Below are 12716 nucleotides of genomic sequence, written 5' to 3'. Positions count from 1 at the left end.
AATCTCATAGAGAATTTTTGTAACTATAAATGTCGTAACCTTGTTATTTTTTCAAAAGCATCAGATCGAAACTGGACCCGGCTGTAGATAGCTTCGCCAGAAAAGTTGCTTAGCCAGAAAAGTTGCTTAGCCACGCATGCATGGAAGCCGGTGGCGACCAACTGTGAGAGAAATTCTGGCTGCAGAAGGATACATCGGCATATTTATATGGAGCTAGTAGAATTAGTGGAAGATGGCAGTTATAGATCTAGGTAACTAAGGAAATTATAAGATTTATGATGACTATTGATTTTTCTTTAAACTGTAGAGAACATATAGAGAAAAGGCATGGGACAGTGAGGAAAAAGATTAGCTGATCTGGGTCATATTTAATCTCTTGAAAATTTGTTGTTTAAAGAAAATGGGATTCATTGTAATATGATTAGGGAACGGGCTTCGATTAAGGTTGGATTTTATTTAGGCTTGTTAAACTAAAAGTGATGTATAATTTTGATTGGATAGGAATATTTTTGCTGATGTGGCATACCTTAGAAATCTCTAAATTAGTTCCTTTTATATAGTAGAGATTAGTTAGCGGTTAGCACAAGTTGTAAAATTCTTATTTCCTGATAGTGTTATTAGCTACAAAGATAACTATGTCTATTTATTTGCAGTTACCACCTAAACAAAAAAAAAATACTGAAATGAGTCTCGACAATTAAGTTTATAAATAGAGATATTGTGAAATGTATAACATTTTAGTAGTAACAATCCATCCAAATTTTATTAGCCAACATTTCTTTACATTTTCACAAACAAATAATAGAAAGAAAATAGGATTATTTAACACACAGTATGAATTAATTAAGAAAGTGTTAATCACAATTAAACTAAGACGATTACAAAACACTTTAGATAATAATTGTCACACCCCAGCTTAAGCTCACTTCACAAGACCAGAGTCGAAACTAACGCCCGTTGACGGCAACCACATCGTCCCGCCAATGAAACCAGCAACAGTAAATCCTTCCGCTTCCTTCACCGTTAAAGACGGATGATACCCGGCCCATTTAACCCGACCCGAAACCGATGATCCAGGACCCGTATTCTCAAACTCCCCGTAAAACAGTGTCTTGAGACCGAAACTACCCGAACCCGACCAAGGAGACCAACCCGACGGGTGGATCGACCCGTCGAGAAAAGACTGCATCACCACCGTCCTCGAGTACTCTTTCCACGGCCGGCCAAGAAAAGTCATCGACTGCGCCGTGATCTTGCAGTTCTGAATGGAGATTCCCGTGTTCTGCTCCGGGTGGCTCCGCCCTTGCGCCGTCACGAAGTTTCTCTGACCCGGTAAGGGCTTCCGGGCGACGATGTTGCATGACTGGAACACGACGACGGAGTTTCCGAATATGAAGTCGACGGTTCCGGTGATGTCTGTGTCTCGGTAGAACTGTCTTTTGGAGTGTGTGTAGAGTGAGTCTTGGTATCCTTCGACGGAGCATCGATACACGACGGATTTATCTGCTCCGACGCGGAGAGCCACCGCTTGCTCCGATTTGGGTCCGGCACTGTTCACGAACGTTATGTCGCGCGCTATAAACCCCTCTCCCATAGCAGCTTCAATATTATAAAAAGAAACATTTTGTTAACCAAATCAAAACCGTACCAAACCGAACCAGGAGGAACATATATTAATTCAAACTCCTTTAGATTAAATAAATTCTTTTATTTTGTAAAAAGACTGAAACCAAACCGGTACTGAAGCTATTTTATAGAAGATTAATGTTTAGGCAGATGATTATAGGCATCACCTAGACCGATTATTAGAAATTCACATCAGAAAAGTTCGTTTATATTATAAAAAAGTTCGTTTATATCCGTTCTACCTAGTTCTACCCACTGATTTTTAGAAAAATGTTTTAATTTCATTAATTTCTATATTTTTTAAAACCAAAAAAAAAAAAAATTAAAATCGAAACTGAATATACATTCAATTGGTTTTGGTAAAGAATATTAGTTTTCCAGTTTTTATTCATTTTCGGATAATTTTTTTACTCGTTGAATTATTAATTTATATTGTATCTTACCGACGGTGGCAGATTGATATGTAGTCCAGCCGCCTCTATTGCTTCGGCTACCGACAATGATCGTTTTACCCTTACCATCACCAACTAACATAACGTTCTTTTGCTTTGTCGGAATCTTGATGTTTTCATGATAGGTTCCAGCTTTCAGGTGAATTACGGTTCTGCCACCACTACTCGCCAACGACGCAGCCAACGCTTCTCCTACGGTTTTGTGAGTCCCACTACCGTCTGCAGCCACCACCGCATCAATCTTCAGTTCCTCCACCGAAGCTTCTAAAAGCCTCCGCTCTTTTAGCCAAGTAACAAACCTCGGATAGTGCGCCTGTTCTGACAAGAGTCTTCGGCCTTTTGACTTCACGGATGCGAACAACTCAAGCGAGTTAGTTAACAAACCGGTGAGGTTTCTTGCGGCGAAATCCATCGCGATTCCGTGTTTGTAAGAGTTGGATTTTTCTTGGAGGCTTTGCTGACAAGTGTCTTGGTTCGTGAGGGCTGCGCTTAGCCATGTATGAACGTCTTCATCGTCGTCACTTGAAGCTTTGTCTTGCATCATGGTGATGCGAGACAACATATCAAGTGTGTCGTCGAGCAGCTCAAGGCAGTCGTGAATGGGATCGGCCATGTGGACTTGTGTGGTTCGATGAGAAAGAGTGAGATTGAAAGCGAGAGAACGAGCCAAGATAGCATGGTTCATACTCGCTTGGACCGATGCTAGAAACCCTTGTTTGGTTCTCGATGATGAGCTTCCATGTCTCGAGAATCTTGAGAAGTGGGAGTTGGAATTGGAGTTGGTCACAGCTGAGGTGGTTTGAAATAGGTTTACGAAATTTATAATAAGTAAAATCATCAGTGTTTTTGAAATCTTATGATGTAATAATGTTGATGATGATGAAGCCATTATAGTTATGAAACTTAATGATTTACAAGTTGTAGTAGTAGCAGCTTAATGGTCCATGTGTATATATAGTAGCATGCATTGTAAAGTTCGTTATTATTTTAAATTTTTTGTTCTTTTGTTACTTAATACCACACGACTCTTAAGTGTCGAGCAAGATGATATACCACAATGAATAACACGCACAAAACCTTGTGATTTATATCCAAAATATTAAACTATAATGTATCCATATTAACCTTTAATATTGTATAATAAGACAGTACCTAATATAGTCTCTTCCATATGATGTAATGAATGAATATTTCAGAACATTTGATGTTTTACGAAGCTTAATCTTTATCAATCTATTGGTGTAAAATAGGATTTAGAGGAAGTCATCACAAGTACCTTATTTTTACGTTATTGAAAAAAAGAGAGAAACCATACATATATGCATCGATGCAATCAAGTTAACATTTTACAATAATTATGATTGAATCGACATTAGTGTTTATGAAGTTAGTTCTTTAAACGCAAACCTTAAGAGTGAAGCAACGATGTATAAGGGCTTTAAAATTGCCAGTCTGTGCGTAATATTCACAATCATTTGCTGCTTTTTAATCATAGAGCTACTACGTATAATGTATGTGCTTTCTTTTATTGCGAATATAAACATATTAGTATATTCTATGTCTAGTTATGTATGATATAGTTGATCTATAACATGCAAAGTGTAACATTTAAGTGAAATTCATTTAAATATGTTTTTGGCTAACATTCATTAACTTAATGACCAAAATAAAGTGTGAACATTCTAAAGCAAACCGCGTCTATTTGGTTCATACCCTTTTACAAACAGCTCATCATAAAGTATTTAGATGTTATGAAGGCACAATTAATACTAATAGGAAATACAATATAGTATATTCCTATTCACAGTATCGGTCACCGTCTTGAAATATTTTCTACCTCGACAGTTCTTCGCTGGTTAATTACAATGAACATAACCGTATTTGTTCTACATGAATCACACCGTTTATCCCACTATGCGTACATATATACGTTTTTTTTTTTGTTTAACGATGCCTACATATATACGTATTCGACTCTTAATATTAAGTATTATTTTCGACCATAAAAAAAGTTAAGTATTATATTAATCAATCTTATAGCATGGATAAGGATGCCACTAAACTCATGGAGTATATGCCTCCAATAGAGCTTACGAGTGATTTCAGAAATCGTCTATCTATATAGTATTTGACAACAAAATTGTCTATATTACAAAATTGCTAAATCTCTGGTCTTGTCTAATAAATGCATGCATAACTAATTCACGCAATAATGTGCATATATAATACTACAAATTAATTCAATTAATATACATTGAAGAACAAAAAGTAAGTAGTATAGTTCGGATTTTGTCTTATATTATATGTATAAATAAATAGGTATATAGTTGCTTTGGTAAATATACGTAGTAATTTGATGAAGTGTTTCTTAATGCCAAAGGAGCGTGATGATAATTTCTATGAATAGCAAAACTCCAGCTTGCAATTCTAAAGCCCTCGATTATTATGTGATTGTAAGGAGGATAATGTTCCAAAATAATATTTCATCCAAAAGGAATATTTAAAGCTTGCAAATTATTCGATTGATAGACTGGTCCTCACGCCTTTGTAACAATACATTCTCCGTGGATGTGAGGGGCTATGCTTTTCAATCATTTTTCTACTAGATTGAGACTGTTGCAGTCAAATAAAATGCTTCATCGTTCCAAACTTATAATTACTTTCGAGGGTAACACTCTTTAAAACAAAACAACAAAATATAATAAAAAAGTTAGAACTTGTGTTATGATGTATTAATGGTTTGAAATTGATTGATTTTAATCGTTTAGAAGTATGTAAATACTACCTAACGCTTTTGTCCTATATATTTTAGAAGGAAATGCATATGGCTTTAATGTTCTTAAATATATTTTCGGATAACTTTTAGCGATAGAAGAATTACTAATGGTGACTAGCTTTCATATGGGATACATTTAAACACTTGAGCCAGAAAAAAAAAAGAAACTTTCATACGAACTGTCCTTTGTTTTTCTTATTTCTTTACGCGCGGGATTAGGCTCTAATTAACCTTTTTAATGGGTTGGGCTATATAGAAGCAGACAGCCCAATTATAACATCTCTACCTCTTACAGAACTAACCGACGAAAGGACACATATACCCCTAATGAAAAAACGGAATTGCACAAAAATAATAAGTTTTTCAGACAGAACAGGGTGTCTATCTCTCTCCGTTCACGTTCTGCAAACAACGGAACCACGTACGGCTCCCAAAGACTCCGTTCGTTTGGACACACAAACAGTCTTTGTAATAATAACAATTTAATAAAGATCAAAACGTACGGTGAGAAAAAAAGTTTCCTCTCTTTCTCTCATTTTTTTTTAATTGTTTCGTCTCCTTCGTCAGACAGATTCACATTTCATAACTAACGGTGCTCAGATCCGATTCCTCGCTCGCGAGTGTACCAGCTTCTTCTCCTTTTGCACCATTGATTCGATCTGCTTTCCTCTAGAACATGAAGCGAATGATCCGTAGGTACTGTAGATTTTTTTTAATATCCTCGAAATTGGCTTTGTGTTCTGATTGAAACGATTTGAATTATCTGCGAGATTCATTTCGTCATTGGCGTTGACAAATTTGTTTCTTTCTGAGAACCTGCATTGCAATTTTCTTGATACAATTTGGCACCGACATTGCTCTTTGATTTCAAATGTGAATTTGAAAATTTCATTTTGCATATATATATATATATATCTAGCTGATGTGAAGGATGACAGATCAAAGTAATGTAGTATGAACTGTGTATGGTAATGATTCTTTAGTTAAAATATCAAACCAAAAACAAAAGTCAGAAAGATGACAAAGCTAAAGACTTTTTGTTTGTTTGTTTGTTTGTTTGTTTGTTTTGTCTTTGAAGTTTCCATTTTGGTGGGTCCTTTCGAGATCACAAAAAATGTTGACTCAAATCAATGATAATGTTAGATCTTCTTTAGCTTTGATTACTGTGGAATGAGTTTGTTTATTTTGTTTTTCCAAGTTATGCAGCTGCTAGTTACAATGGATAAGTACTAAAAGGATAAATAGAGAGTGACAAAGTGAACAATGCTTGGTGATCAATCTTCAGAGCTTAGCGAGAACAACGGCGAAAGTGAGAGTCCTACTCTGCGGCTTTGCGCAAATGGAGCCTGTATGAAAACAACCGAAGTCGAAGCAAAGCTTGATGAAGGAAACATCCAAGACGCTGAATCTTCTTTGAGAGAAGGCTTATCACTCAACTCCGAGGTTTGTTTCTCTTTCTCATCTTCCAAACATTCATCAATCCAAGAAAAGAACTCTCAATCTTTTCACTTGGTTAAATAGGAAGCAAGAGCACTTCTGGGAAGACTAGAGTACCAAAGAGGCAATGTAGAAGGCGCGCTTCGCGTCTTTGAAGGTATTGACCTTCAAGCAGCCATCCAGCGGCTACAGGTCTCTGCTCCTCCCCCTGAGAAACCGTCTACTAAGAAGAAAGTTCCTCGTGAACAGCCGCAGCAATCGGCTTCACAGCATGCTGCTAACTTAGTTCTTGAAGCTATCTACTTGAAAGCCAAATCCCTTCAAAAGCTTGGGAGAACAACAGGTAAAAAAAACACCTCTTGATCTTGGTAACATTTTGTAAAATTTTAAATCTTACCGGAGGTCATTAGCTCAACTGGAAAGGACTCAGAGGTCTCTACTCCCAGTTCGAGTGACCGTTGGGACGAAACTAATATTACATGTTGTGGTTTTGGGCCCAAGTATTCAAAAAATAATAATCTGAATATTTCTTTTATGTGCAGAGGCTGCACAAGAATGCAAAAGTGTTCTTGATTCAGTTGAGAAGATCTTTCAGCAAGGGATACCAGATGCTCAAGTAGACACAAGGCTTCAAGAAACCGTCAGCCACGCCGTGGAGCTGCTTCCAGCGCTATGGAAAGAGTCTGGTGACTACCAAGAAGCGATATCAGCTTACAGACGCGCGCTCTTAAGCCAATGGAGTCTAGATAACGACTCTTGCGCAAGGGTTCAGAAAGACTTCGCAGTCTTTCTTCTCCACTCAGGAGTCGAAGCGAGTCCACCGAGTCTAGGCTCTCAGGTGGAAGGCTCCTACGTGCCTAGAAACAACTTGGAAGAAGCCATTCTCCTTCTGATGATCCTTCTCAAGAAGTTCAACCAAGGGAAAGCCAAATGGGACCCGTCTGTGATCGAACACTTAACCTTTGGATTATCTTTATGTAGCCAAACATCAGTTCTCGCTAAACAGCTTGAAGAAGTGATGCCTGGTGTGTTCAGCCGCGTTGAGCGTTGGAACAGTTTAGCTCTTTGTTACAGCGCGGCGGGTCAAACCAGCGCGGCGGTTAACCTTCTCAGAAAGTCTCTCCATAAGCACGAGCAGCCTGATGACCTCGTGGCGCTTTTGTTAGCTTCTAAGCTTTGCAGCGAAGAGCCTTCTTTAGCTGGTGAAGGCGCCGGCTACGCGCAGAGAGCTGTGAACAATGCTCAAGGGATGGATGAGCATTTGAAAGGAGTTGGTTTCAGGATGTTGGGGCTTTGCCTTGGGAAGCAAGCGAAAGTCCCCACGTCGGATTTCGAAAGGTCTCGGCTTCAGTCAGAGTCTTTGAAGGCGTTAGATGGAGCTATAGCGTTTGAGCACAACAATCCTGATTTGATATTTGAGTTAGGTGTACAATACGCTGAGCAAAGGAACTTAAAGGCTGCGTCAAGGTACGCTAAAGAGTTTATAGATGCGACGGGAGGGTCGGTGTTGAAAGGATGGAGGTTTTTGGCGCTTGTTCTGTCTGCTCAGCAACGGTTCTCTGAAGCTGAGGTTGTGACTGATGCTGCGTTGGATGAAACAGCAAAGTGGGATCAGGGGCCTTTGTTGAGACTTAAGGCAAAGCTGAAGATCTCTCAGTCGAATCCGACAGAAGCTGTTGAGACTTACCGTTACCTTCTAGCTTTGGTTCAAGCGCAGAGGAAGTCCTTCGGACCACTCAGAACTCTTTCTCAGGTTTGTTAAATCTCTTTTGTTTCATGTTCTTTTGAGATCTTCATTGCCTAAGGATTTGAACCGAACCAGCCGAACCGAAATTTTCGGTTTTCGCAAGGTTTTGAGTTCGGTTTAGTTCGGTGGGATTTTGAAATGATTCGGTTTATCCAAAATTAACCAAAGTAACCAAACCGAACCAACCAAACTAACCAAATTTAACCAAAAATATCTATTTTTTAGAAAAATAAACTGAAATCTAACCAAAACCCAAAAAATTTGTTATTTTCGTTTAAGATTTTAAAAACCGAAATTAACCGAAAACAAACCGAACCGAAACTGAACCGATTCTTTGGTCGGTGGAATTGTTGCCGAACTGAACTAATCAAAACCACTGCTAATACCCGACCTGAAACCCCAGGGCTAATCAAAACCTTTTCTTTAACGCCTTTTAAACCAATAACAGATGGAAGAAGACAAAGTGAATGAGTTTGAAGTGTGGCATGGCTTAGCTTATCTTTACTCAAGCCTTTCACACTGGAACGACGTAGAAGTCTGTCTAAAGAAGGCAGGCGAGCTGAAACAATACTCTGCTTCAATGCTGCATACAGAAGGCAAGAACCAGAACACACTTTTAACTACTCTCTTAACATCCCTTTGTATTAATATGCTCATTTTTGGTAATGATCAGGTCGAATGTGGGAAGGGAGAAAGGAGTTTAAACCAGCATTAGCAGCTTTCTTGGACGGTTTATTACTAGACGAATCATCGGTTCCTTGCAAAGTAGCAGTTGGAGCGTTGTTGTCTGAAAGAGGGAAAGAACATCAACCAACACTTCCTGTGGCGAGAAGCTTGCTGTCTGATGCGTTGAGGATTGATCCAACAAACAGAAAAGCTTGGTATTACTTAGGTCTGGTTCATAAGTACGATGGACGTATAGCTGATGCTACTGATTGCTTTCAAGCTGCTTCCATGCTTGAAGAATCTGATCCTATTGAAAGCTTCTCAACCATTCTTTAATATCCCACAAACCCCATTGTTACAAATATTTTATATTTATATGCTCAGTTTTGTTTCTTTCATCTTATGTAAAAAGAAAATACATCTTAATTTCTTCAAACATAATATGATTTCGAGTTTTGTAAAATAATACTTACTCCATTTCTTTTTATTTGACGTTTTAGATTTATGCACATAAATTAAATGTTTGTATATTTTCTAAACAAAAATAGCAATAACTATATACATGTAAACCATATTTCAACCACTAGAAAATAGATTAAAAATATAAAAGTTATATAATATGTGAAATTGATAAATATTGTATTGAAATTTGAAAATATCATCTAATTAAAAAAAAAATCTGAAACATCATCTAAGGAAGAAGTATCAATTTTCCGATTTTAAGTCGTGTATCTTACATCATTTTAAGTTGTGTTTATGACATCAAACTTTTGTAATACTAGCGCAAATATACTTATTATGTCAAAAGAAAATAGGTTCATCCTCAAGGAGGAGCTTAATATAAATATATAGTGTTCAAATTATAGAATAAAACACAGAAAGAAGTTTTAAGACAATCCAACACTAGAAGAGTTACTGTTTTCTCTCAGCAAGACAATACATCACTTCAGGTTTGTATTAGTAATCAATAGGAATAAAGCACAACAGGTTGCAGAGACTGATGACGGTAATGGATGGATTTAGAGACGAGATATAAGAAGAGGAACAGAGGCAGGTCCTTCTTCACCCATCACAGGCTGAAACAGATCCAACTCCCCATACCTCTCCAACACACGCATCCTACAATCCTCCCCCGCCATCAAACCCGTCGAATACGCCCCGTGAACCGACCCCGGGAAGCTCGAGCTCGTCGCTTCACCGGCAAAGAATAAGTTATCCACCGGCACCCTAAGCCTCTCATACAAATCATGAGGCTTCCCCACGATATCATAGCTATAAGACCCCAACGAGTTCACATCAGACCCCCACCTCGAGACCAGACACTGCACCGGAGGTAACGCGTCAGGAAGAATCCTCTGGAGCTGCAAGACGGCGAAGCTAGCAGCCGCTTCATCAGACATCTTCTCGATGTCCTTGGCGAGCTGACCGGCAGGCATATAGACAAGAACAGGATGTCCTGTGGCCTTGTGGAGGTTGAGAAAATAGCTGCAGCCGTAGGAGGTTTCTGCGACTACGCCTAGAAACTCTACTTTTGGCCAGAAGACTTTTTCGAAGTGGAGGATGATCTTGTTCTCGATGCCTACTCCTAGGTCGTTGATCGCTTCTTGCTTCCACTCTGGTAGCTTTGGTTCGAATGTTATGGTTCCGGATTTTAAGACGCCGAGAGGAACAGCGATCACTGCAGCGTCTGCAACGAATGTTTCACCGTTCTCTGTTGTTACTTTTACTCCATTGTACCGTCTAACGATCTTAGTAACCCTGAGAAGCAAAGAAAACAAATGCTATGACTACTAACAAATGTTCTAAAAACTGGACTTAGCCGAAACGATTTTTTTAAAATCCGATTTATACAACTCAAATCGGTTTAAACCATTTCAAACTGGATAAATTGAATTAAATTGAGCAATAATATCAGTGCAAATCCAAACTCTAGTTTTTTTTATATATTAATATTTTTTTTCAATTCATCAAAATAATTTTATAATTAAACCCAAAAAAACTAAAATATCTAATGTAAAGAGGCTAGTTCCCACAAGATTTTCTGAACATTGACTACTAATAAAGACCTAATACAAATGCTAAAACACTTAAGCTTACCTATGGCCTAGACGAATGTCAATCCCTTTGGCTAAAGTGTTGATGACAGGACGATAGCCTCTGACCATAAGACCGTGTCCACCAGGAAGCAACTCCTCCTGGTCCCAACACTTTGCAGAGATGGTGTCAGCATCTGCTGCAAACCAGCCTTCCATGCGGCATAAGTACCACTGAAGTACATTGTGTGCAAGCCCCTCTAACCTCAACTCAGGTTTCCTTGAAAACACAATTGAGAAAGCCTGAGAGATCGACATGTCTGCGTCCTGCTCATCCCTCACTTTATTGATCTGCATTTGCGAAAGAAGAGAATCTAGTTAAGAGTGTACAACAAAAGACTAACACAACAATCAGAAGCAAATGAATGTGAAGGAGACATACCTCTTCTAGAATCTGCTCAAAAGTTATGCCAACATTGGTTACCAACTCTTGAGGGACTTGATTGCCCTCCATATCAAACAGAGCATAGCTGCAGAAACAAAGTGTTACACAATGTCAAATAAGAATGAAAAAGAAATAAAGAGGATTAAGATTACAAATGGCAAAATGTTGTACACACACCTCTCGAGATCATGATCATACAAGACCGAGTTGTCACCACTAGTACGATACAAAGGCAATCCTAGTCTCCCAATTACAGGTGCCAGAGGATTCTCTTTGCACACTCCGTGCAGCCTGTGAGAAAACAATGCTAAAGCAGTTAGCAAAGATAACCCAAAAAAAAAAAAACTCAAACATCAACCAACAACCAACAACAAGATCACACTTGTCCTTTATTTACCATGAAGCACCAAGATCAACAGGAAAACCGAAGGAGTAATCAGTGTGAACTCGTCCACCAATCCTATCACGTGACTCCAACACCATAACCTACAAAAAACACAACACAACGGTGAGAAAGTGATGATGATCATAAACTGCAATATAGCACTCAAGGAGATTCATAAGAAGATCACTATACACAAACCTGAAAGGAAGCATCTTGAAGAGTGCGAGCAGCTGAGATTCCAGCAAAACCACCTCCGATCACTATAACAGAAGGTGACCTTGTCTTCATTCTCCCACCAGCTGAAAAGCAATTGGCTGTGATAAAAGTAAGAAAAATTTAACCAAAGAATAACACTTGTGACAATTCCTCTCTCCTTCTCCTAAGTTTTCATGTCTTTAGGAAACATATAGCTATTGAGGTAACACCTAAAGATGCCCAGAGAATAAAACTAAACGATTTATTTAGCCCACACAAAAAAAAAAGAACCCTTTGTGACAAATACAACCAAACAATAAGACGCCAGAATCAAATCACCGACAGAGAAATCACCACGAGGGCAAAATTAAGACCAAACCCAAAAAAAAAAACATAATTTTTATTACAGAACCAAACTACCAAGTTCATAATCCAACAATAAAAAACAGAATTTCCGACAAAAGGTGAAAGAATGAAATACCTCTACGCATTTGACGATCAGAGTTTTTCCTCGACTCCATGATTTTTTTTTATTTTCAATTGATCAAACAATTACGATTAGAATTACGATTACGATTATTATTATTATTATTATTATTACTATTAGAAGGAAGCTGGGGAGAAAAATGAAGGATGAAGATGAGAAGACAAGTCGTAAAGTGGCTCGAAATCAATGACGATGAAAAGATCAGGCCTCCAAACAAATTCATGCGACTTCTTTTATTGTTTTCACTTTTTTGCCTACTGTATCCAACTTTGATCTACGACGATCGGATGCGCGTAATCTCAAGCGAAACAATAGAGAAATCCCAGAAACTTGAATGAGAGAGACGAGGTTAGGTAAATTGGTAAGAGAGAGAGAGAGAGAGAGAGAGAGAGAGAGAGAGAGAGAGAGAGAGAGAGAAAAAGAGAGTTCTAGAGAGAGAAGATAAACGGAGTCCAGGGGAATTGTCG

General features: G+C 38.3%; 3 protein-coding genes across 10 annotated transcripts; 1 reads left to right on the top strand and 2 right to left on the bottom strand.

Moving 5' to 3' along the window:
- Window positions 1-708: 708 nt before the first annotated feature.
- On the bottom strand, window positions 709-3934 carry LOC103866689 (probable pectinesterase/pectinesterase inhibitor 16). The gene is made up of 2 exons (XM_009144657.3): window positions 2070-3934; window positions 709-1599 (listed from the first exon to the last, which is right to left on the bottom strand). The coding sequence occupies exons 1-2, from the start codon at window positions 2965-2967 to the stop codon at window positions 923-925; spliced, it is 1575 nt and encodes a 524-aa protein (XP_009142905.1). The 5' UTR covers window positions 2968-3934; the 3' UTR covers window positions 709-922.
- Window positions 3935-5227: 1293 nt separating this feature from the next.
- Window positions 5228-9229, top strand: LOC103866688 (protein NPG1). Of its 7 annotated transcripts, none has more exons than XM_018659315.2 (7): window positions 5228-5358; window positions 5455-5550; window positions 6053-6297; window positions 6376-6634; window positions 6834-8044; window positions 8487-8634; window positions 8712-9215. In XM_018659315.2, the coding sequence occupies exons 3-7, from the start codon at window positions 6118-6120 to the stop codon at window positions 9038-9040; spliced, it is 2127 nt and encodes a 708-aa protein (XP_018514831.1). In that variant the 5' UTR covers window positions 5228-5358; window positions 5455-5550; window positions 6053-6117; the 3' UTR covers window positions 9041-9215. The 7 variants fall into 7 exon arrangements, with proteins under 7 accessions (XP_018514831.1, XP_009142904.1, XP_033148308.1 ...); XM_009144656.3 differs by having other exon boundaries at window positions 5238-5358; window positions 5455-5546; XM_033292417.1 differs by having other exon boundaries at window positions 5239-5353.
- A 287-nt stretch (window positions 9230-9516) lies between these two features.
- Window positions 9517-12707, bottom strand: LOC103866687 (polyamine oxidase 2). 2 transcript variants are annotated; one of them, XM_009144652.2, is made up of 7 exons: window positions 12244-12707; window positions 11766-11881; window positions 11580-11668; window positions 11360-11473; window positions 11180-11267; window positions 10802-11088; window positions 9517-10462 (listed from the first exon to the last, which is right to left on the bottom strand). In XM_009144652.2, the coding sequence occupies exons 1-7, from the start codon at window positions 12281-12283 to the stop codon at window positions 9724-9726; spliced, it is 1473 nt and encodes a 490-aa protein (XP_009142900.1). In that variant the 5' UTR covers window positions 12284-12707; the 3' UTR covers window positions 9517-9723. The 2 variants fall into 2 exon arrangements, with proteins under 2 accessions (XP_009142900.1, XP_009142901.1); XM_009144653.2 differs by having other exon boundaries at window positions 11766-11866; window positions 12244-12641.
- Between the last annotated feature and the right edge of the window lie 9 nt (window positions 12708-12716).

This window comes from Brassica rapa, chromosome A05 (genome assembly GCF_000309985.2).
Source record: "Brassica rapa cultivar Chiifu-401-42 chromosome A05, CAAS_Brap_v3.01, whole genome shotgun sequence".
Taxonomy (NCBI): domain Eukaryota; kingdom Viridiplantae; phylum Streptophyta; class Magnoliopsida; order Brassicales; family Brassicaceae; genus Brassica; species Brassica rapa.
This window is presented reverse-complemented; position numbering and strand designations above follow the sequence as displayed.

Bases quoted from the DNA above. Each gene is read 5' to 3' on its own strand.
- LOC103866689 (XM_009144657.3), bottom strand. From the start codon at position 2,967: ATGGCTTCATCATCATCAACATTATTACATCATAAGATTTCAAAAACA. The intron at 1,600-2,069 runs GTAAGATACAAT...ATAATATTGAAG, and splicing joins ATATCAATCTGCCACCGTCG to CTGCTATGGGAGAGGGGTTT.
- LOC103866688 (XM_033292419.1), top strand. From the start codon at position 6,118: ATGCTTGGTGATCAATCTTCAGAGCTTAGCGAGAACAACGGCGAAAGT. The intron at 6,635-6,833 runs GTAAAAAAAACA...TTTTATGTGCAG, and splicing joins AAAGCTTGGGAGAACAACAG to AGGCTGCACAAGAATGCAAA. The intron at 8,635-8,711 runs GCAAGAACCAGA...GGTAATGATCAG, and splicing joins TTCAATGCTGCATACAGAAG to GTCGAATGTGGGAAGGGAGA.
- LOC103866687 (XM_009144652.2), bottom strand. From the start codon at position 12,283: ATGGAGTCGAGGAAAAACTCTGATCGTCAAATGCGTAGAG. The intron at 11,268-11,359 runs GTGTGTGTACAA...TTGTTTCTGCAG, and splicing joins TATGATCATGATCTCGAGAG to CTATGCTCTGTTTGATATGG. The intron at 10,463-10,801 runs GTAAGCTTAAGT...TTTGCTTCTCAG, and splicing joins GACATTCGTCTAGGCCATAG to GGTTACTAAGATCGTTAGAC.